Genomic DNA, 25,704 nt, shown 5'->3' with positions numbered 1-25,704 from the left:
ATAGGAGGCTACTTCCTGGGGTGCACTTGAGATGTTTATATATAACACATTGAAAACGGGTGGATCAGCCCATTCCACCCGAATATATCGTAAGACATACAAATGTATATTTATGGGGAAAAAACCTGTGCTTTTCATTGACACCACTTGCGTGATCAATGAAATGGGTGAAATTAATAATATTGTGACGTACTTATACTTTCTAACATAAAATTAAGGATTACAAATTAATTTCAATATTTATTTTAATTTCATTTTTTATTTTACTTTGTTTATTGTTTACTCGTATATTTTCTATAATTATACTAGCATGTTTCATTTTAAATTCATCATTATTATTGAGCACGTAGGATATTGAAATCATGCCCCCAACCCCCCCCCCCCCACCCCCCAAAAAATTAAAGACCTGGCTCATATTGTATTCTGAACATAAAGCTTTAAATTCAAATCTGTAAAAGTTTTGGATCCTTCCCTAATCACTTCTGACATCATTTGTCTCGGTATCACTGTCACGGGTAATATAAAGTTTAGCGTTAATTGCGCTTTGATTGAATTCAGTCTAAATTTAAATCGGAGAAAATCCACAGAATTTTTTGTCGTGGATGTTATTAATCAAGCGCGTGTTGAGTCAGTGGTAGTGTGTATGTACGGCACAGGTACAGTCGCAGATGGTGTATATCAGGCACAGGTATACAGTCATAGATATACAAAATTTAGGCATAGTCAAGTTTACATATATTTTCCGCGATATATTCACTAAGCCAGTTATCGTTACCGTTTTGGCGATTACAGCCTTCCATAAAATAGATTTATTTAAAATCAGAAATTTTCTTTCTTTATTCTAACACATTTCGTATTTTTCATTAAAAAACAATCCATACATAATTAACAACATATAGTTTAATATGTTGAACAATCCGGAAAATCTTGCTCTGACATTCCGTTTTTGATATTAGTGAGCAGGTACAGTCATGGATGTCCGGTACCAGCACTGCCGAGTACAGTTGCGGATGTTAGCTGACAGACCCCACTCGATACATTACGTGAGACAAACGTTAAGTTTGTCATAAAAATGTTCACATCACCGAAGTAACGTGGTTCTTACTCAGCTGATGTCTACTAATATTACTTATTTGAACTTTATGTTAGGTTTTTCACACGATCTGGCATTGAAGTTACCAAGATATCTGTAGTGATATCTTCAGCTACTAGAACTTTTGGCGTGATTTAATGCATGTATGCGATACAAATGTTGACATCATTGAAGTAACTTGTGTGAATGCAATTAAAATTTGACGTTATTTAAACTTGTTAGAGATACAGAAATTTTCACTACCAAAAAAAAAAAAAAAAAAAAAAAAAAGCACTGTTCTTTGGTCATAATAAGCACCTGTGTCTCCACATAACGGTCTTTCTAGTGCATGGATATTGTTGGGGTTAGCAAGTTGGTCTTCACAGATGAAAGTACTGAAAGTACTGAGGCCTACTATGCATGGTGCTATACAGCACCCTAAAAATTCAATGTGATAGTGTTACATGTACACAACAACAACTCTCCATAATTATGCCAAAATTGAGGCCCTTAAGGGTGGTCGTCAAAATTTATACACTTCAAGGACAACACGAAATTAGCTGAAATAGTTTCAATCTAAAATACGGGATACAGACAGGGTAACGCCTATTCATGTAGAACTAGTACATTTTGTTTTCATTTGAAGTTGAATTGATGCCCTTTAAAAACAGTTTTAAACTCCTCAATAAATACTTACTCCCCTTTAATACCAAAGGGATGATCTGATGAATTGATGTGATATTCTCCGTCGTAAAATAATCATGAAAATTAACTAGGCCTATTCGGATCATCATGTTGTTGTTTACTGCTACACAGCAGATACACGTGGTCATCAATCTCGATTCGTATCAACTCTTACAGTGATGAGTCGTGTAAATTATGCGAGATTTTGATCTTGTTTCAAAGTTATTTTTAATTTAAATTTTAATTTCAATTCCGTGTCAGTATAGGTCTAATTAAATTTCATATTAAGAATATATGTAACATACAGCAATATAAAATCTGATATTTTTTCGACGTAAAGACATGTAGGGAATATATACATTTTTATCAACATTATTGTTCATGTAATATAGATTAAAGGGTTTTTATCACGTCTTAAAATTTTTTGATATGACAAAGTTTACATGTTATTTAAATCATATATTTAAAATTCTTTGCTAGGGAATTAATATTTTTGATGTTTCAGCGATTCAAAATTTGAATTTCTCAATATGCGTATTTTGATCGCTGATGTTGCGCGCCATTGCTCTGACGTCATAGGTGTCAATCCTGGTCAAGCGAAGTACTTATTTTGTATACAAAAGGGTTCATTTGTTGCGTCTATTAAACCTGTTAGAAAATAATTAAGTGATAAATGGATAACTGACAGCTAGTAAGGTATACTTTGTGGCTTTAGCATGCACAAATGTGCAAAAGAAAGGTTTTAGGAATATTTTTCCCCACATTTCCTGGACTTGGTCGAGAGATGAAAGGGGGGGGGGTGTCTTTTTCTGCAAGCATCTCCATTCAGAACAATTGTTTATGCCGGATGATGAATTTTCTATACTATAAAATATTTTAAGGGACAGATACCTTTCTTTACAAAAATATTTTCAACACGCATTTTTTTAAAAGTTGCACACTAGGAATGTTGTGAACTTCGTAAAGGCGTACGGCACCATTGAACAGTTGAAGAAGCGTCACTTCTATAGTGTATGATATTCACCGCTGGAACAGATAGAAGATATTCAGGATTTATTTATATATAAATAATTTAATTTTGTTTGTATTCTAGCCTCTGATTGGTTAATATCCAAAAAGGAACACAAATTATTTCTGTATAACCTGGTTTGGTATGGGGACCCCCCCCCCCCCGACAACCAGCTGAATCATCTGTTTCCATACAATCCTCTCATTTCCAGTCCTCGGGATTCATGGAAAATTTCAGATTTAACAAAGGTACCTTTAACTTAACAATAATTCGATCTTACCACATGTAAACAAACAACAAGGCTGCCGCTAGGCCTATGCATCAGTTTTACCTCCCCTCGCTTCCCATCACTTCAGTTACTTCCGTTACTACGGTTGTATTATTGAGCGACAAATTTAAACTAATAAAAAGCAACGAAATTTTACACCCATAGTTATTTAATGATTTTAAAAATTAAATTATAAGGAATGACTCAAATTCTTGGCCAAATTATTCGAGTATAACCTGGTTTGGGTCAGTTTACGCTGTTTTATAATCCGCTTCGCTGATTATAAAGCGTAAACTGACCCAAACCAGGTTATACTCGAATAATTTGGCCAAGAATTAGAGTCATTCCTAAAATAATTGAAATAATAAAGAAGGAGAATTTAAAATTCCAATATTTATAAATATTTACGAAGTTAAACTTTAGTAATTCGTTCTATTCAGTAAAAGTCCCGAGTTGTCAACGGCTTCGTCTTCGTTGACCTCTCCAATTGTTGGCATCTGGTTATCTCTCTCTGCTAGAGGTTCATACATAAAATATTGACCGTCAATAACCAAAGGAATCTGGCCGATGTCAAAATTTCAACCGTCCATATTGTGTAGTCTATTTATTTAACCCTTTAACCCCCAGAGACGCATTTGGACGCATTTTCAGCATCACAGATATTTAACTGTTGGCGTTTTCTAAATATTCGGGTTACAACAAAACAATTGATATTTTCTGAAAATAGAGAAGAAACTAAACATTTTATCTACTCAAAATTTTTCTATGCGATGTTGAGAAATTATCATAAACTTGAATTGAATATTGCATATCATTGCAGGAAGTTAATAAAACTACGCATAAATGACTGATTTTGTGCTATCTTCTGTTGGCTTTATCTAAATTACAAACACAATAAAATAAAAAATGAATGCCATAACATGAAAGCTGGGAATATGCCCTACATTTTTTATTCCGGACATTATAAGGTACATGCATCCGTTATAGAGATATTTGATTTTGAATATTGGAACTTTTACGAGTAAAATACACAAAATGCACTATGACGTCATTTGACGTTTTACATGCACAATGAACTCGTTCATGAGCTCAGTGTGAAACAAACTGGCTCTTTTGATATATGGAACAGATTTTTTTTAAAAAAATGAATTATTTGTAAAGAGGAGTTAATGTACGACACGTTTTGAGCCTTAAACAATCATGTAATAAAAAGAATTTTCCATAGTTTTGGGAGTTATATTATATATATCTAGTAATTGTCTTTCACCAAACGCCCCGATTGCGTGCACCCATTGTATCAGAAATTCCTGTCCAATTTTGTGTCAGTCCTTCATGTAGTAGAAATAATTAATCAAATAATTAAATATCATCCTTACCATTTTCCTAATCTTCAGATTTATTATTGAAAAATGAAAAAAAAAAAAAAAATCTTTTTTAGTACTTGGTGTACTTTGAAAGGCCCGCGGGAAAGGTGCATTTTTATTAAAGCGACAGGATAGATAACGCAGTTATCCTTTTATAATGATTAAAAGATATTAAAAAAAAAAACTGTCACAATAAAAAAAATATATCAGATGTAAACCTAGCCAAACAAACATCTGATTTTAATCAGATTGCTATATTTATAGAAATAAATTCTGAATAAACACACAGCAAACTCATGTTTCTTTGTTCGTGTTAAATTCATTTTTCAGTCTTCACAGAGTTAAGAACAAGTCTATATCAAACTGGATAAAAATAGAAAACTTGGGATAAACTAACAAATTCTCCCTCATTGCCTAATTCTTTACAGATTAGCTGGGATTACAAGTACGTGTATTGAAGAAACTGAAAAGTTGAGTCTACTGCTACAACAAAAATAAAACGGAGCAAGTATGTAAAATATTTGCCAGAATATCGCGCGAAAATAGCAAAATGCGCTTTTGAATATAAAAACCGCCATTTAACTATTTTCCAAAAGCTGTGGAAAAATGTTAATGAAAGTACAATCAGAACACAGGTACTTGTGGACAGGACCCTCCTCCCCCCCCCCCCCCCCCCCGATATTCAACCCCGGGGCTTGTCGGACATTTTTTCCACAAATTATATTAGCACTTATTCATCATGTGTTCCATAGGAAAAAATCGTGAAAACCCCAAAATGATCGTTCCACACAAAAAAATGCCTCATTATACATTATAATGTATAGTGGGGTATTTTTGTGTTGAACGATTATTTTGGGGTTTTCACGATTTTTTCCTATGGTACACATGATGATTAAGTGTAATAAATATAATTTGTGAAAAAAATTTCCAACAAACCTCGGGGTTGAATTGGGGGGGGGGGGGGGCCTGTCCACAAGTACCTGTGGTCTATGAGTACTTTAAAATCGGAGTACTATTTGAAAACCTCTTGATGTTTTAAAGCCTGATTTCAATGGATATACATCTTCCAGACCCCTTATAAAAAAGAGTTGTGATTAAGAGCAATGAACAATTTAAAACTGGTATTAATAATGTCATATTGTAATTTTTGAATTTAACAGGTGGTAGTATATACAACAAGAGGCTGGGCCACATCGCTCACCTGAGCTCATTGGCTAGGAGAAGCAGTAATCAGTTCAGTATTGAAGGGGGAGGGGGCAGACTTTAATTTAAACTACCTCAGAATGACTCCATATCAATATCACTTATCATGGCTTTGCTGTTCTTAAACAGAAGAATTTTAAAGATTTTTTTCCTATGTTTTCCACTGTCATGGTAGCTCATTCTGTAGAGCTCTCGCTCGGTGATCGGAAGGTAAGGGGTTCGAGCCCCGGCCGCGACTGACCTTTTTCGATAAAAAAAAAAAATAGGTAGCAACTGTTCCTTCGCCAAGGGCTGGGCACTTTGAAGTGAAAGTTGCGGGTCCTTCGGATGAGACCTTAATGACCGAGGCCCATGTCAAGACAGGCGTAAGATCCCCCACTGCTCAATGGCCCTGAGTGCCGAGTAAAGGTCTAAATTTGAAGCCATTCACCGGTATATGGTGAAGTCTCTATATGAGTGAAAAATTCTTGTACGGAACGTAAAACAACATACAATCAATCAATCCCATGTTTTCCTATGTAAAATTCTGATCTCTCATTGTGGCCCCACACTACCCACCATAAATTTGAACAAATTTGAATCTACACTACCAAAGGATGCTTCTATAATAATATGACTAATCATAGCTTTGCTGTTCTTGAGCAGATTTTTTCAAGATGATTCCTATATTTTTTCTTATGCAAAACTTAATTGACCCTCTGTTGTGTCCCCATGATTTGAACAAACTTGATTCTACAATACCTAAGGTTGCTTCAATATAAATATGACTAATAATGGCTTAGTGGTTCTTGAGAAGAAGACTTTAAAGATATTTCCTATGTGAAAGCATTTTTTAGTATAAAAGATTAAGCAGTAATTAATTAACAAAGATTGCATTGAAGTCTAAGGGGACAAGCGATTTTTCTTTTAAAAATAAATCTTCAAATAAAAAGAATATTAATAAATACTGTGGTGGAAAGATGCATAAAACATTACAAATAGAATGACAATTGAAAACGTTTTTTTTTACCAGATAAGTTTTTTATAATTGAATATTTCAAATAAAAACAGATGGAGATAACCCTTACCAAAATTCAAGGTCATAAATTAGGACACATCCCACCCTTACATGCTAATGGTAATAAATGGGAATTATGTCTAAATATACTGAGTATTAAACACCAACATATCTGTCGTGTATTCAATTTCATTGAAACTGTTGATATTAGGGATGAAATACCTTAACTTCTAAATTGCCGATTCAGCATCCAACTTCTTTTGCTAGCTTCTGAATGCCTGACTTTCCCAAAGCTTTGGCTTATATACCCTTTGGTTTGGCTAGTCCATTCCAAGGGTTGCCGGGCCATTCCATTATTTCAGGTCTTCAATGCATTTTACTTAAATGCCCATTAACCATTACAACTATATATTTCTATGTAAAACTCTGACCCACTGTTGTGGCCCTGCCGTATCCGTGGGGGTCTTGATTTGAACAAACTTGAATCTACAATACTTGAGGATACTTCTATATTAATATAACTAATAATGGCTTAGCTGTTCTTGAGAAGAAGATTTTTAAAGATATTTCCAATATATTCCTATGGTGAACTTTGACCCCCTGTTGTGGCCCTGCCCTACTCCCAGGGGTCATGATTGGAACAAACTTGAATCTACAGTACCTGAGGATACTTCTATTATAATATGACTAATCATCGCTTTGCTGTTCTACATCAGAAAAGTTTTAAAGACATTTCCTATTTATTCCTATGTAAAACGTCGACCACCTCTTGCGGCCCAGCCCTACCCCCAGGGGTCATGATATGAACAAATTTGAATCTACAGTATGTCATGAAGCTTTCACACAAGTTTCATCTTTTCTTGCCCAGTTCTTGAGAAGAAGATATTTAAAAGAAGCCGCCAAATTTCCACGAATTCTTAATTATCTCCCCTTGAAAGAGGGCAAGACACTTCCTGTGAACAAACTTCAAGGATGCTTTGTGGCAAGTTTGGTTGAAATCGGCCCAGTGGTTCTTGAGAAGAAGTCGAAAATGTGAAAAGTTTACGGGCTACAGACGACAGACGGACGCCGGACACTCTTTGATCAGAAAAGCTCACTTGAGCCTTCGGCTCAGGTGAGCTAAAAATTACACAATATGACAAGTTGTAATATTGTAATTTTGTATTTACTTCCATCCGGTAAATTCAAAAAATACAATATGCCAGTAATATAATTCAATCACTAGAGAACTCTTGTTTGCAATATAAAAATCAATTAATGGCAAAATTGTCATTTTTATTGAAAAAAGGGGTGTAAAGTATAGGCTGGAATCAAGAGTTAGTGTGCGTAGTTCTTTGCCATACTCTCCCCATGGCCTTCTTTTAAAACTTAATGATGAACTAGTGATATTGTATGTTCGAATAAATAACAGGTACCCATCCTCCTCTCCCTTCGACCAACGTTTTATAGATGTCAATATTTGTAACGTTGATATTTGTAATTTTAATGCGTATCATGGTGTTGAATATAGTATACCCGTGTTTCGTTAAGAAGTCGTCTTTTCAAAATTTCTATTTTTGTAACCATGACAACACTGTTCGTTGAAACAGAAATACATGTACTAAAATAATGAATTGTGTATCTAAAATAAAGAATTGTGTATCTTTGTGCACTCTACACTACCAAATTTTATTGAAATCAGGCAAAAACTGTAGGAGGGAAAGTGATTTGAAAATTGATTACGACAACCATACAGCTGTAAAGCCAAAGCCGTACGGATGACGGATATTGTGTATTCTATAAACTTTTTCTATCAAATAAAATTGACCAGTATAAATAAAAACTAATTGACTGCATGCTTTGTTTTAATAGTATCACTAAATCCTCTGTTATGGAAGTGTTCTTTGTAATTTGTTTGTATTCCCGGAAGAAAAAAAGAGGAAAAACACATATTTTGGCAATTATGGGTCTCATTCGTTGCCATGGCAACCGTGGCGTCATTTTACTCTACATAATTGAATGCTTTAAGATTTTACCTTTCAGAAAATATATAGGTTGCTTTATGTAAAATTGACTAGAAAATGTCTAAATTTCTATTTGAAAGTTTTTTGTCAGTTTTGCAGAAAAAAATGCAAAATCTCTGGTAGTTAAAGGGTTAACGTAAAAAAATATAATTCAATATATTTTTTCTTACGATAAGCTTTACGAATTCTAATTGACCGTTGACACCTATGACGTTTCAGTACCACGTGACCCCTATCTAATTAGTGGAGATTTTTACTTCGAGGACCCTATATTAAGGGCGTTTTATCGTCTAATTACGACCGTTTTCAAAATTATTTCATAAATAATTTAATTTTGTTTGTATTCTAGCCTCTGATTGGTTAATATCCAAAAAGGAACACAAAATTAATTATTTCTGTATAACCTGGTTTGGTATGGGGACACACCCCCTGACAACCAGCTGAATCGTCTGTATCCATACAATTCTCTCATTTCCAGTCCTCGGGATTCATGGAAAATTCCAGATTTAACAAAGGTACCTTTAACTTCAAACAATAATTCGAACTTACCACATGTAAACAAAGAACAAGGCTGCTAGGCCTATGTATCAGTTTTTACCTCCCCTCGCTTCCCATCACTTCAGTTACTACGGTTGTATTATTGAGCGGCAAATTTGAACCAATAAAAAGCAACGAAATTTTACACCCATAGTTATTTAATGATTTTAATAATTAAATTATAAGGAATGACTCAAATTCTTGGCCAAATTATTCGAGTATAACCTGGTTTGGGTCAGTTTACGCTGTTTTATAATCCGCTTCGCTGATTATAAAGCGTAAACTGACCCAAACCAGGTTATACTCGAATAATTTGGCCAAGAATTTGAGTCATTCCTAAATTAAAAGATATTTATATGTTTCAAGAATATAATAGTGTTTCATTTTAAAGAAATTTAGATACGTGATGAAAACCCTTTAATAAATTCTTTTTACTAAAAAAATTGCACAAAAGGTATAAAGATAGTATTTGTTTTTTAAACCAATTATTTTGTATTAAGCATTTATTTAATTAAAAGTATTAAATATTAAAAAAGTACCAATAAAACAATATGTTGTCCCGAAATCGACCTTGACGTTAAATATTGATCAGCCCCGATTTTCTACAAAAATTATGCGAACGTCACAAATTAAAACTATCGTAATTCATAAAAATAGAAAATACTGAGAGTTAGAGGACCAGTTAAGACTTGTTGAAAAGGAAATTTCCTCTACTTTTACCAGCTGTATTTTGTTTTCCCTATTTAGAATTCAATACAGAAATACAAGGAAAGCTGAGCTTTGTTTAAATATTACGAATGAAAAAGGAGAAAAAACACATACGTACACGAAAATTCTTGTTTTTACAAAAATTTTAAAAGTAATAACAATATTTTTTTTTTTTTAACATATTTTAAAAACAGAGAAAATATCATTTTAAAATATTTCAAAGTTTCTTTACTAAGTTAATCAGTGGGAGTGGGAGTGAATGGATTAAAGGAATTGCAATTTTTCATTGTTTAAGAATATCATTAAAATATTTATCATGGTTACAAAATGTATCATTTGGACTTTCCAAAGTTTCTTTCTATTAACTGAAAAATCTTTATATTTGTGGTTTGCTACAACGCGAAATATTAAAACAACGCAAAATGTAATAAACTGGGATTATTACATTTTTACTATTACATTTTTCGTCGAAATCAACGCATAATGTAATAACGCAAAATGTAATAACAGACTTTTTAGGATTTTTATATTTTGCTTTATTATATTTTGTATCGATATTAACGCAGAATGTAATAATGTTCTTTTTGATTTTTATATTTTGCGCTATTTTAATTTTTGCGTTGTGAACAACGCAAAATGTAATAAAATAAAAATGTAGCATCACAAAATATAATGATTTTTTTGTACTATGTTCAATGAAAAACATCATAGAAATCTTTAATTTTATAAATTATGAATAGATATTCTGCCGAAGTGGATGATTCGGTTAGGATTATGAAATGCTTCTCAGGTCCTTATATAATTTTCCTTTGTTTAAGCATAAATAAAGCTTTATCTCATAGAATTCTGAGTTTTTGTTTCCTAATAAATTTTTGCATTGCACGCTCCTTTCATGAAAATTGTATATTAAATGCTAGTGGTACTGAACGGTAATATGATTTAAAATCAGTGAAATTTAATCTATGATAAAATTGGCGAATCAAATTCTAGTTACTCAAATATACGTAGTCGCCCGCGTGGCGCAATGGTAGAGTGTCTTCTCTAGAGTCGCGGAGAAAGGAGTTGATCCTTACGTCGCGGGTTCGAATCCCACTGTGTGACGCGTAGACCGGTCCTTCGGATGAGACCATATAAACCGAGGTCCCGTGTCGCAGTAGGTGCTGGCACTAAAAAGACCCCTCTCTGGTCAATGGCCCTACGTCCCGAAGATAGGTCAAAATTTGCAGCTCTCCACCGGCAAGTGGTGGCGTCTCCATATTAGTGAAAAATTCTCGAGAGGGACGTTAAACAGCAAATAAACAATCAAAAAACAAATATAGTAATTAAGTAAACACAAGACATTGGCATTTTCTTTTGCATTTAAAAAAAAAATAAAAATAAAAATAAAAATTATTATGTCTGAAAGGCTGAAAGCCAGGAAATCGGTACATTGTATTTGATCCCTTGAAATGGAACTTGCATTATTTCGTAGATCAGGAAACTGCTAATGATAAAGCAATACATAATCATTGGTGTGAAAATTATTCTCAACCTACTGACAAAAAAGTGTGTTTTTATATTTTGCGTTATTGCGTTTTTCTTAATATCGAGGCAAAATATATTAACAAAATATATATCAATTCAAAAAATATCTTATTACATTTTGCGTTATTAGATTTTGAGTTGACATCAACGCAAAACGTATTAACGCAAAATGTTATATTCCTAAAAGATTCTAAAAGATGCATTTGCGTTATTACATGACGCAAAATGTAATAACACAAAATGTAATAACCCCGGTTTATTTTATTTGCGTTGTTATTACATTTTGCGTTGTAACAGTGGTTGTCAAGAACTGTATTTTCATGCATTTGACAATTAGTGAAATCTACATAAAATTCTTTTATTTGTTTTCTTATGTCACCACAAGGGAAAAAAACTATTAATTTACATAAGTAAATATCCTTTACTTTTCAGATCGACTTTACTCGTAAAAATTATATGACAAAGAATATGATAAAAATTGTTTTTTTTTTCAAGTTGCAAGATAGATGATTATCTTAAGTTTTAAAGTTTGGAAATCTAATGGTGATTTCCTTAAATTTATCCTATTAATGCTCAGAGTAAATAACACAATTTCCCGTCCAAAGTCAGAGATATATCTAATAGATTTAACTTGAATAATGTGCTAAATGTGAAAATTTTGTAAGATTTTGTGAAAATGTCAAAACGTGTGCAAAGACGTGTGCAAAAGTTGTATAGATTTATAAAGAAAATGACACAGAGACGCACATATATAAACACCAAATAATGTATTTGTGTACTTGCTATTTAAATCAGTCCAAAATGTGTATCAATCCAAGCATTATTTTTTGTGCGTTTTCTTATTAAATTCATGATAAAAGTCTCATAAATTTGAAAAAAAAATTAACTGCATTTAATTTTTCGAGATTTTTTCTACATGTTGCACTTTTTTTCCAAACAAAGAAAAAAAAACCCAAATAAACCAGGAATCCTTCAGGTAACTAAGGATGAATTTTCCTAGTAGAGTCTTGTATTTCTTTTGTTGATGAAAAAGTGGTGAACTTTCGCCCCCTCCACCAATACACCGACAAACAAAATAGATTTTTGCTTTTCAATATCTTACATAATTTCTTTATTTAAAATCAGCACATTTAAAATTTCTTTGAAAATTGATCTGCAACTTGATCATTAAGTCATATGCTGACTGACGTTTTTTCGTACTAATTGTTAGGCCATTATTTACACCCTGAATTGTCGACAAATTTTTCCGTTATTTACCGATCATGACAAGGAGCACACGGCGGGTGTGACCGGTCGGCAGGGGATGGTCACTCCTCTATTGCACATGATCCCACCTCTGTTTTTGCTCTGCTCTCGATTTGTATTGTTTTAATGGACTCTGAGCTTGAATACTGTTCGATTTCTCCATATTTCATTTGTAAATGTTCTCAACTTCAAAAGCATGAGAATCTCCCATTTCGAAAGAAAAGAACAAGTAATCCTTTTAAAGGAATGATCGGCATCGGATCATAAAGACATCATTATGAAATGTTTTGAAATAAGTTCCTGGACTTTTCCCTTTTATTAACTTAAATTAATATTTTTTCTATGAGTATGTATATGCAGTGTACATATAATTAGCTTCAATTTCACATTATTTCTCAATAACGTACGACGTGTAAAGGAAAGCCATATTAATATGCTTTTCTTAATATACCAAAGGGGGAGTTTCGATAAGGTCACTCAGCAACCTACTTTTTTCCATAAAAAAAAAAAAAATCATTTCATTTTTTCAAAATTAGTTTAGAATTGAAGATAAATGTGTTATCGTTTGTTATTTATACTTCAAAAGTTAATACGAGATGAATTCACACCGCATCTAACACAGACACATAACACATACACCCTCAGATGCGTTAACATTAGGCCTATGGAAAAACTTAAGAGGGTGGCATTTATAAATCGATGTTTAAAATATGAAGTCACCTACATTTGCCCAGTAGTGAGAAATACTCTTCACACTAATATCTTGAAATATGACGAGTGTCGCATGTGCACCATATTCAAAAAATTGAAAATTGCATTAAAATTGCATATCTAAAATTAGAAGCTCCTAGTTTCATGATCTGACTCTGTAAAAATAGTAAGCCAAAAGTAGCATTTTTTTAAATCAAATAAGAATCTCGGAAATATTAATAACAGAAAACACTATCGTATCCTATCCTCATTTCGATATTTTTTTCGTTACATTTTTAGCTCACCTCCACGAAGTTTGGGGAGCTTTTGTAATACCGTCAGCTTCGGTGTTCCAGGTAAAAGTTTTTGAAGCAGTTTTTTTTTCCAAGTATATTTATGCCCTATATTAATCAGAGTGGTCCGATCTAGTGTGTTTTCTTGTCACCAGACAGGTTTCAGATGCTGTATTTTCAGCTAAAGATGTTTTTAGAGCAGGTTTAAGTTTTTGGAGTTGAGCAGCTATAAATACGTATTGACCAGACTTGCTTCATGATGCATCTACGGATGCACACTACCGGACCTGCTTCAGATGCTGGATCTGACCTACATTTTCTAAATGAGTGAGCAGGTTAAAGATTTTAAAGCAGGTCTCATTCTTGTGTAACTATAAGCCCTATCGTGACCAAACTTGCACTGATGATGCATCTAGGACTGCACACAACAAGACATGGTACACATGCTAGATCTTCCTTACATTTTCCGACTGGCTGAGCAAAAAATAAGTTTTGGAGCAAGTCCATTCCTTAACATTATTTATCATGCATAGTTATTTTAGACTTTCTGGTAAATAGAAATTACGCCCCAACATGCAAATGCCTCCAACTTTCAGAATGAAAAATTAAGGTAATACTCAATGTATTTTAGGTTTTTCCATCACTTGGCTATTCACATAATAACATGTATGTATCGTGATAAAATATTATGACTGTAATTAAGGGATACCGACCCTCTGATAAGAGAGATAACTTTCCAAGTAAAAAATACAAATACTACTCATAGTTTTCATCATCAGAGTTTCATTTTCGCGACCTTGGAGTAGTCAATTCGATCAAACCTGACATATGATGGAAACAAAAATATCTAAATTCAGTAGTAAAAGCCTTATAAATTGAATAAGTTCTATCTCTTTTGAGGACCATTTTAAAAATTGTTTAATGTTTCAAGTACCAAATTTAGAATTTTTATTAGTATTACATTTTTTTCCAATGAAAAAAAAAATATTTGTAAGAAAGATAACTCTTGCTAACAGATGCATTCTTTTCTTACAATTACGTACAACATTGTGATATTCTGACTTAGGAAGCAGCGCTTTATTATGTTTTCTAATATAAATTTAATAGGTATGACACTAAATATTATTTTCATATACACCTCATATTTTTAATTTTATGTTGTGATACTAAATCATTACTCTTTCTATCCCCTTTGTTAAAATTTCTTCATATCATGATCCGACATAAAAATCATTTCTGAAAAAATACGCAGCGCTTCATACCTCATACTGTTTTCCATTTAAAGCTGATGCTATAGCTCTTGATGAAAATCAATGTTGGGAAATTTTAAAAAAATGTGAAATTTAGAGCAGAGGGTCATTAGTCCTTAATATTATTGATATTATCAAATACATTGCAATATACGGTAGGTGCTAGGTAAAAAAATATATTATCTGGCAGCCGCCAGATAAGTTTCTAGTCCCTACCATTGAAATATCTGGCGCCCGCCAGATAAAATTGTAGTGATTTTGCTTTAGCGAAATCTACAACTTCTGTTTGTAGTCAAATCTGGAAGTTTCATGCCTTATTAGCAAGGATTAAATCTACACTTTAAACAAAAATTCTCTTTTCATAAGTTTATGTTTCCCTTTAAATTTATGTTTTATTAGATTACATGTCTACACCGCAAGAATTTTATTTGGTGGTTTGTAGTTATTTATGTGGCGGCCGCCAGATAAGTTGCTAGCCGCCGCCAGTTATTTATGATGTGGCCACAGGAAAACTATTTGGCAGCCGCCAGATATATTTTCTAGCAGCCGCCGAATAATTATGTGGTGGCCGCCAGATAAAATATTTTTGCTACCTTGCACCTACCGGCTTCCGTTACAAAATGATGCTCTGAAATAAACTTTTTAAATTCATTTATGTATATATAGCTGTATTTATTTCTTAATCGTATCTATTTTTCTTTTAATTTCAAAACATTTTTTTAAATTCAATTTGATGATATAAAGGTATATTTTTATAAAACTTGTAGTTGTGTAACCTCATTGATGAAAATATATATATTGCATATACCAGTAAATGAACGTTTGACGCTTACCTTTCTTATGTCTGCATATCTTTTCATTTACTTTTTTCTCATGAGAAAATGTTACATATTGATTATAAAGTTTATGTTTAAACTGTCGATTAATTATGATTTTTTAAAATCTTTTTGTAAATGTTTACGTTTTATAAGTCAAATTCATCCTCATGTAAAGAAAAGTCACATTTAACACAACAAAAAGAAATCGCACCTTTAAAAAACATTTGCATTAAATATATACCTTTTCTGAATAAAAAAAATGTTGAAATCGGTCAATTATGGCTTTTTTCAAATTTATCCTATCTCATGTACGATTTTGTATGTGTGGCCTTATCGGCCCCACGATTTCTTTTTAAAACGGCCTTGTCGAAACTCTCCCATTGATAAATGATAGAACAAAGTTGTTATATAAATAAAGTATGACCACATTATGTTGCCTTTAAAAAATATTTTTCTTTGGAAAAACATGAAAAATGTAATGTGAACTTTTTTCTTTTTAAATGGGATGAGATGCATGAGATCAAATAGGCTAATCTTTTGAAAAGAAAAATAACTCTAAAGATAAATTTACTATCGAGTTCTTAATTAAAGTTGCAAGGAAATAAAACTTTAGTATTCATGCATGTACCTAGTAAATTTTGTAAACGCTTTTTTTTATTAACTGGATCATAAGCTATGTTCAGGAATATCTCCAGCAAAGTTACTGATAGAAAATAGTTTGAATGACATGACATTGTACATAATTGTTCAAACGAATTATGAGCCGTGTGCAAAATCAATACACATTCTATAATTAGAGATAGTATCATCGTAGGTAGATGTTTGTTTGTTTCCTACCGTCTAGATGGAGGCAATCTGAATTCATGTAATATTATGGCTTAGTAATGTGTCAAGTACTTTTTTCAAATCATTATAGAGGTAAAATTCAAAATACGGTGAAATTGCTTTATAAACGATAACAAAAGTGAGCCGATCCCAGTAATATTTTGAAATATATTATTTTTGAAAAAAAAGAAAAGTAGTGCAAGTTTCTGGAACCGTGCCGATTTTGCAAATTTTCAATTATGGAGATGACTCTACATCATCATGTGTTATTTTTGGGGAGAGTGTGTCTTTCCCTCTTTCCTTGACCCATAATTAAGTCATGAACGAATACTTCAAATCTGACATTGATTACACTTGTGCTATAAAGGCTAAACAGGAAACAGAAGAAGATTCCTTGGGTATTTAACTTCAACTTTTTTGCGATAGAAACGGCAATTTGCAGAAAGACTTAAACAGGTAATCCAATTCGTTATACTAATTACAGTTTTTAATCATGTGTATTCAGCACTTTATATATATATATCTATATCTATCTATCTATCTATCTATCTATCTATCTATCTATCTATCTATCTATCTATCTATCTATCTATCTATATATATATATATATATATATATATATATATATATATATATATATATATATATATATATATATATATATATATATATATATATATATATATATAATTGAATTGAAACGACTTTTCACGGATTTCTATATCAGAGCATTAATCTGTACTTAACCCTTACACTGAACTGTAAAATATTATTTAATGAAAACAAAACTTTACAGAACCTTTGTTATCAGACCTACTCTCTAGAATACTTGCTAAAATGCCATATTACTTATGAATTATCTTTTAAAGTTAAAAACAATTTCTGAACCAATCTTTATATACAGAATGGAGCATATTCTCCGTCTATCAGAGATTCTATATGTTGGTCTGTGTCGTAAGATAGGGACACCAACAGAAGTGGAGATCAGAAGGGACGTGAAGGACGTTGAGGAGATGATAAGGAAACCTGTTACTATGCACAGAGGGATGGTGCAGATGGATAGTGGTAGTTATAGAGAGGGATTTAGGTTTACATCATCTGACAAGGATACAATGATGTGGGCTTTTAAATATAAACTTATAACTGACATATCTCAGTCTAGCGTTTACAATACATCAAAACATCACATAATACTTATTGAAGATTCCGAAACCCCACCAGGATTTATTAGACTACGGCATATGACGTACACACAAGAGAATACCATGTTATCATTATGTCTTCTTCCCTTCAACTGCGGAATATATTTATCTAGTTCACTCTTTATGGAATCAGTTTTTAATTTCTTTATTAGAGAAAAACATTTTCAACAGGTGAATTGCAGAATCAATGGTCCTTGTAATAGTGCGTGTGAAAGAACGATTGAATGTGATAATGCTTTTTGTTTTGCCACTATTTATTGGCCTAAACTTTTAAGAGTTTGGGTTGACAGATGCCGGAGACATACCTGGCCGCCTGTGCCTGTGTTGAAAAATATTCTACGAAATGGATATCACTGTATGCCTGTTGGAAGTAAAATAATATCGACGTCTAGCGAATTAGAATGGAGATTGTCGTTTTCTCAAGCCGAACAACAGCTTGTGTTTATCATGAATCATACACAATTTCTATGTTACGGTCTTTTAAAAATATTTCTTAAGGAAGTTATCAATTACAGGAAGGAACCATTACTTTGTTCGTATTACATGAAAACCACAATATTCTGGATAATTCAACTTGGACATTTAGGATGGTACCCAAACAGTTTACTGGATTGCTTCTGGAAATGTTTTAAATATCTCATTCATTGCGTTTATTTTGGAGTTTTCCCCAATTTTTTTATTTCACAGAACAACATGTTCATAAACAAAGTAGTCGGTGAAGCACGTGATTCTCTTTTTCAACAGCTTTATCAGTATTACAGAATGGGTGTATCCTGTCTACTGCTGAGTCCGACTCTCAGATCAATCCTAGAACCTGCCCTCATTAGCCCTTTTTTTGTACTATCCTCTGCTGAGGGAGACTTTATATCTGTTAAAGACATAGATAAGTGTAGCCTGTCAGAAATATTTCGCCTTGTATTTTATAATATAGGGCTATCAGATTGTTATCTCCACCTGAAATCAGTTGATACACTTTCTAGGTTATCACTCTCACCATACCAGATATTAACATTACAGTATTGTGAGGCTGAGACTCTCGTTCATTTTGCATTCACACTGGCTAACAGTGCTTCATGTTATACACATAAAGAAGCCTACCTTTTGAATAGAATGATTTGTAACTTGTTGCAACTGGCAGCAAAGCTAGGTTCTGTGTCTCACTTACTTTATCTTGCATTGTATTTTTACAGAACAGGGAAATATGATAAAACACTACATATCATTTATCTCACTAAACAAAGACTATCACAGGTCTGTATAATGTATTACGATACTCCCGACAGGCACAGGTACAATCAGGCTGTACGTAATCTCCCTTTGTCTAGAAAGATGATGAAATATTGGGCTGACAACGTGCATTTACTCAACTTTATCCCATGTATTGAAGAGTTAAGCTTAGAACAAAATGGAATGTTAATATTACATTTATCACCGTTTCTTACAGTAGAGATGTTGTCAGTGTTATCTCACTATAGACTAGGTAATAGATCTCAGTGTTCACAGTCACTGACAGATCTACAGACACTGCTGCTCTATGACGATCGGACATACGTTCCCTTACGTTTCAGAGACCTATCCTGGCAGGTACTTGGTATCTGTCAGCATGTTGTGGGAGACTTACACGGAGCGTCCCAGTCTTATGAAGAGTCGCTCAGACAGGAACCCATCCACAAAATACAAGAAGCTACATATACTAGAATAAGATGTGTTAAAAGACAATTACACAGAAATACACCGTCATAGCCATGTTTCTAAATTAATAATCTGAAGTGTTTTTTTTTAAATTATAAGTCCACTAAAAAGGTAAAAAATTTCTTGTAGCTTGTAGGACGTGCAATGGATATTAAAGATTAAAAGATGGATTGAAAATGAAGATTTTAAATAATCTTTTTATATGATTCAGCATTGTTTTTTGTCTTTCAGTTTTTCTTTATACCTTCTTTTTTAAGGTTATTGTTATGATATAGGTTGTCAAAATACATAAAATGTTGTGGTGATTGTTTCATGTAGGACTGGGTATCGGCTTGAAATTTCATATCGCATGTACTGAGAAATTCATAATTGTATTGCTACATGTCTTGCAATATTTTCAATAAAAATTAAAGTGATTCTTTCTTCTTATTAACTTCAAATTGTATGCAGAATGTACGTAGTAACATATTTATAAATACACCCCCTCCCAACAGGGATAGGTAAAGCTTCCCCTAGAATATCAAAGTGCACTCTGTGCCTTCACTTCTCTGAACTACCAAAATATGACGGCATAATGGAAAATGACGTCAAGTCACTGCCAACTTGAGGTGTTATGACGGGGAGAGTGTCATGAACTTTACACTCTATTTCAAACTGCATGTAAAAAGTCTAGATAGCTATTTCACGGGTCGTGAAAGTTTTTTTTTAAATCTTATATGTCCGAATATTTTAAAAATACATCGCGTACATATACTTGATTGAAATTCAGCATGTTCAAAATGCTTACGAAAAATATCCTTTTGAAATGTAGTCTGTTGATACCCGTGGTTGGAGGTAGAATTTATTTTGTGTGTATAAAAGAGTCTGGCGCAGGTGATTAATGAGGATTAATCTGAGATGTTTTGTGGAAATTTGTCAGAAGAGGTTGTTCTCTAAAATGAATCTTGCTTGGGGAAAATGTGTGATGGCTTTCTTTTAATACAGATTACGATATTGTGTAGAAAATACCCTCAAATTTCTCGCGAAATATTTTGTAATACACAAGTAATACTATGTTTTTTCCCAAGCGCATTTCGGGTACACAGGGAGAAGATGAGTTTATTTAAGTAACAAAATATCAATAATTATTCTGTTAATCGATCGGCTGTGCCGAAGAGATTTATGTGAAACACTTCAAAAAATCATAAATGACCGTCACGTGATCAATAAAGCCATGTGATATCATAACAAATATGCCGAGGGAACCCTCTATATAAATTGGAGGTATTTAAGTACAATATTTATAAATTATAATCAAAACCGACCTCATAATGAAATATTGTTCTGAGTGCATTTTAAAGCTTTGGGAAGCTTAACATAGCTGCGAAAAAAAATCCTGTTGATTTAATTACAATTATGCACCGATATGGGTCCACACACTTGCTTTCGTCTTACTGTTTTGCACGATCGCAAACGTTTCTATGCATTTCCCGTTATAATTTATTTAAGGTATTCCACCCCTAATAGGGCCTTACTTTATATCTTTTAATATCTGACACGTTTATACATATAAAGCTCAGATATTAATTTAAAGTATTTTTAGATTAGAAAAATATTTACTTTGAGAATTTTTCAAAAATGTAATTACCTAGGCAGCAAATAATAAACAAAAATTGCATTTGGGTCTATAGAACAAGTTTGGTTTTTTTTTTTTTTGAAATTCAGATACTAAGAATATCAAAAAATGCTTTGGTGGAAAGAAGATTAATTAATTAGGAATAGAATAACGATTAAAACAACTTTTTTTTACCGAAAGATTTGTTTTAAAATTGATTTTTATTGATTAAAAACACAAGTAGATAATTTTTCAAGGACAGGTCAGGATTATAAATTATATGTAGGAATTATCGATAGTAGTAAATGGAAATTATATCTAAATGTCTGTTATATATTCAATTTTATTTAATCTGAGGCTATTAGGGATGGAATACCTATATTATATTCAACAGTGTAATATAAATTTTCCAAGTTAACTGATGCTGAGTTTTTGCGCATACCTGGCAATGTCTCATTACACAAGACCTAGTAAGTAGTATCCCAAGAGTCACACAAACACCAAGTTTGAAATGTCATGCTATTTATTACACATGTATAAATGACGACAGATAATTATGAGGTAAATCTGATAAAGGGGAAATCAATCTTACACAATTCATCATTGAAGAAGAGGCCTATGGGCCAGAACCTTCATCTGAGCCACTTTGGCACTTCTGTTCTTCTTCAGATTTTTCCCTAAATACATGTACTCCTATGTTAAAATTTTGATCGCCTTTTGTGGCCCCATTCTGTACACAGGGGACATGCCTAAAAAAACTGAACCTATACAACTAGAGGATGTTTCTATAAAATCATTACTAATCATGGCTTTGCTGGTCTTAAGAAGAGGTTTTTGAAATCCGTTCCTGTAAGTTCCTATGTTAAACTATGATCGTCTATTGTGGCCTCAGCCTTACTCTGGAGTTCAAGATTTCAACAAACTTGAATCTACACCACCTAAGGATGCTTCCACATTAATATGATTCATCATGGCTTTGCTGTTCTTGAGAAAAAGATTTGTCAGATTTCCCCCTATATAATCCTAAGTAAAACTTTGATTCCCTATTGTTGCTCCACCCTACCCCGGTGACCATATGAACAATTTACGATCTACACTACATGAGAAAGCTTTCACCTAAGTTTCGGTTTTCTTAGTCCAGTAGTTCTTGAGAAGAATATTTTCTTAACATATTACAATGTAATACTTTGATCCCCTATTGTGGCCCCAATATTCCCCCAGGAGACATGATTTGAACAATTGATAGTCTACACTACTTTAGGATGTTTTCGAATAAGTTTCAGCTTTTCTGGTCCAGTGGTTCTTAAGAAAAAGTTTTTTTTCAAGAGTTTCCATTTTTCCTATACATTTCAATGTAAAATTTATTATAATCCTAAGGACCATCATGATCTGAGCAATTTTCACTACCTCAGGATTCGTCAGCTTTTCTTGTCTAGTAATTCTTAAGAAAAGGATTTTTAAAGATTTTCCCTATATATTTCAATGAAAACTTTGATTCCCTATTGTGGCCCCCAGGGACCATGATGTGAACAATTTACTATCTACACTACTTCAGGTCAAAATGTACGACCCTTTTTTTTAACAGAAAAATCTCTATATTTGTTATTCTCAAGAGAGCTATATTCATTTGAGAATTTGTAAAATCTAAAATTCTTTTATTTATATACCTATGTCACTGCAAGGGAAATAACCTGTTAATTTACACAATTTTATATCCTTTTATGTTTCAAAACGCCTTTATTAGCACAAATTTTATGACAAAGAATATAATGTATAATAATTATGGCTTTCTCAGGCTGCAGGATTGATGTATTTTATATTTGAAAATTTAGAGAAATCCAATGGTAATTTTTCATAAACTTTGAATGATAAATATACATAACGGAATTTTCTCAAACAAAGTCAGCAATATACATGTATCTAGAATATTTAACTTTAACAATGTGATAAATGTGAAAATTTTGTAAGATTTTGTGATAAAATCAAAAGGTGTGTAAAAAAATATATTGATTTATGTAGAAAATGACAAAAAGTAGCATATCAAAAATAATTAATTTATGTACTTGCTATTCAAAATCAGTCAAAAATCTCTGGAGGGACTCTAACTTACTTGTCATGATTTATTTGTTATAGCTTATTTGTTGTGACTTATCTATTATGACATTTTTTTCTGGTTATGACTAAGTGTAACATAGCTATGGAGAACGTTTATCGTGACTTATGTTTCTTTGAAAATGATATGTTTAGTCCGAATATAACTATGTTTTTTATTCATTAATTGTAGTTTAATATCCAGTACACTTGTGATTACTGAATTCTTACCTGTTATATCTTGTCACTAAGTTGTTATAACTTAATTGTTATTTGTTCATTCTTATTTGTTATTTCTTGTTACTTAATAGTTTTTTCTTAGTTCTTTTTTGCAACTTCCAGTGTGCATAATGATTGAACACATGAACATAACTTAGGAAGCCCTGGAGGGACACTGACTTACTTGTTATAAATAACTTACTTGTTAAATGACTTTTGTTGTGACTTATTTGTTTTGACTTCTTGTTGCTGGTTATTACCAAGTGTAACGTAGCTATGGAGAATATGTAGCTTGGCTTAGGTTTATTAGTAAAACGATATGTGTAGCCCTAGTTTAACTGTGGTTTTTGATTGATTAATTGTAGTTTAACGTCCAGTACTTAATTCTTTTCCGTGATGTCTTGTAATTTAATCGTTATAACTTAATTGTTATTTGTTCATTCTTTTTTTATTTCTTGTAACTTAATACTTATTAATTAATTCTTATTTGTAACTTCCAGTGTCCATAATGATTGAACACATGAACATATATAGTATTTTATATTCACATTAGTAATAAATTTAAAGGTGGTGTACAAGATGTAGGCACATATAGTTTCAGAAAAGAAGAAAGGAATATTTTGCCTTTTAATTTATTACTAATGTCAATATATAATACTAGTTATGTTCATGTGTTCAATCATTATGGACACCGGAAGTTACAAATAAGAATTAAGTAAAAAATATTAAGTTACAAGAAATAGCAAATAAGAGTGAACGAATTACAATTAAGTTATAACAATTAGGTTACAAGATTACGGAAGCCCTGGAGGGACATTGACTTACGTCTTAGGTGTTTTGACTTAGTTCTTATGACTTAATTGTAAATTCTTGTTATTTTATATTTGTTATCTCAAGTTTATTTAACCCAAAACGTGGCGTACAAGATGGAGGCTATGTGTAGTTTCAGAAAAGAAAGGTGTATTTTGCCTTTGAATATTATCTCAATGACAAGACAAAAAAGTAGTTATGTTCATGTGTTCAATCATTATGCACACTGGAAGTTGCAAAAAAGGAATTAAGAAAAAACTATTAAGTAACAAGAAATAACAAATAAGAATGAACAAATAACAATTAAGTTGTAACAACTTAGTGACAAGAAATAACAAATAAGAATTAAGTAATCACAATTGTACTATACATTAAACTACAATTAATAAATCAAAAAACCATAGTTAAACTAGAACTAAACAAATCATTTTCAACGAAATGTAAGTCAAGATACACGTTCTCCATAGCTACGTTACCCTTAGTCATAACCTGAAATAAAAAGTCATAACAAATAAGTCACAACAAATAAACTATAACAAATAAATCATAACAAGTAAGTCAGTGTCCCTCCAGGGCTTCCGTTCAAGATAAAACATAAAAGAATTCTGATAAGTAATCACAACTGTACTGGACGTTAAACTACAATTAATCAATCAAAAGTCACAGTTAAACTAGGGCTAAACATATCATTTTAATACTAAACGTAAGTCAAGCTGCACGTTCTTCATAGCTACGTTACACTTAGTTATAACTAGCAACAAAAAAGTCATAACAAATAAGTCACAACAAATAAGCTATAATAAAATAGTCATAACAAGTAAGTCAGTATCCCTCTCGGGCTTCCGTACTCCTGGGCTTCCGTAATACGAATAACTTTTTTGTCTTGTCATTGAGATAAAATTCAAAGGCAAAATACCCCTTTCTTTTCTGAAACTAAACGTAGCCTCCATCTTGTACGCCACGTTTTGGGGTTAAGTAATCGTGTGATAACAAATGCAAAATAACATGAATTAACAATTAAGGCATAAGTAATAATTAACACTTGTACCATATCTAAAAAAAAAAGATCATATCTAAGTCTACTTACGATTTCGACTGACTTGTGTTTTTGGAAAAAAGTGCTTGTTTTCAATGAGACATGTTGATATGATTTGATTTTTTCATATATTTAGAACGTCAAAATTAAATAATTCAAACCTTATATGAACTTCATTTATTTTTTTTTTTCCTGTTACCTGTTATCAACTCTCCTCGTGAATAGCGGCAAAGGGCCTTCTTTTTTTCTTTTTTACAGTAATTGAAAATGTGTTACAATGTTAAAGAATTTGTACATTTAGAATAGATGCCATAAAAATCTCAATTATTTAAGTACGCGTTTTTAATTTTATATACCAAGGTTGGTTATAAATAAAAAGATATTGAAAAAAAGCAAGTGATTTCTGCACTTGTTTTTCATTTGTTAACGAAAGTCAAACTCTTAAATGCAAGTTTTCGATTGATAATGATTACCTAATGCTTTTTAAACTTTATCATTTTGTTCCCTCTTAAATTTGGTATATCTAGTCTGATGATTGTTTGATTTAAAAAATGTGGATTAGTTCTTTG

General features: G+C 32.2%; 1 protein-coding gene across 1 annotated transcript; it reads left to right on the top strand.

Annotated features, from left to right (window-relative positions):
• Positions 1 to 17,396: 17,396 nt before the first annotated feature.
• Positions 17,397 to 19,436, top strand: LOC133188282 (uncharacterized). Its single transcript, XM_061323655.1, has one exon. It carries the CDS (start codon positions 17,397 to 17,399, stop codon positions 19,434 to 19,436), a length of 2,040 nt encoding a protein of 679 aa, XP_061179639.1.
• Positions 19,437 to 25,704: the final 6,268 nt, after the last annotated feature.

This window comes from Saccostrea echinata, unplaced genomic scaffold (genome assembly GCF_033153115.1).
Source record: "Saccostrea echinata isolate AGI-Se365-2 ecotype Australia unplaced genomic scaffold, CSIRO_AGI_Sech_v1 ptg000016l, whole genome shotgun sequence".
In the NCBI taxonomy this organism is placed as follows: domain Eukaryota; kingdom Metazoa; phylum Mollusca; class Bivalvia; order Ostreida; family Ostreidae; genus Saccostrea; species Saccostrea echinata.
Note: the sequence above shows the minus strand (reverse complement) of the source record. Positions and strands in the feature narration are given on the sequence as shown.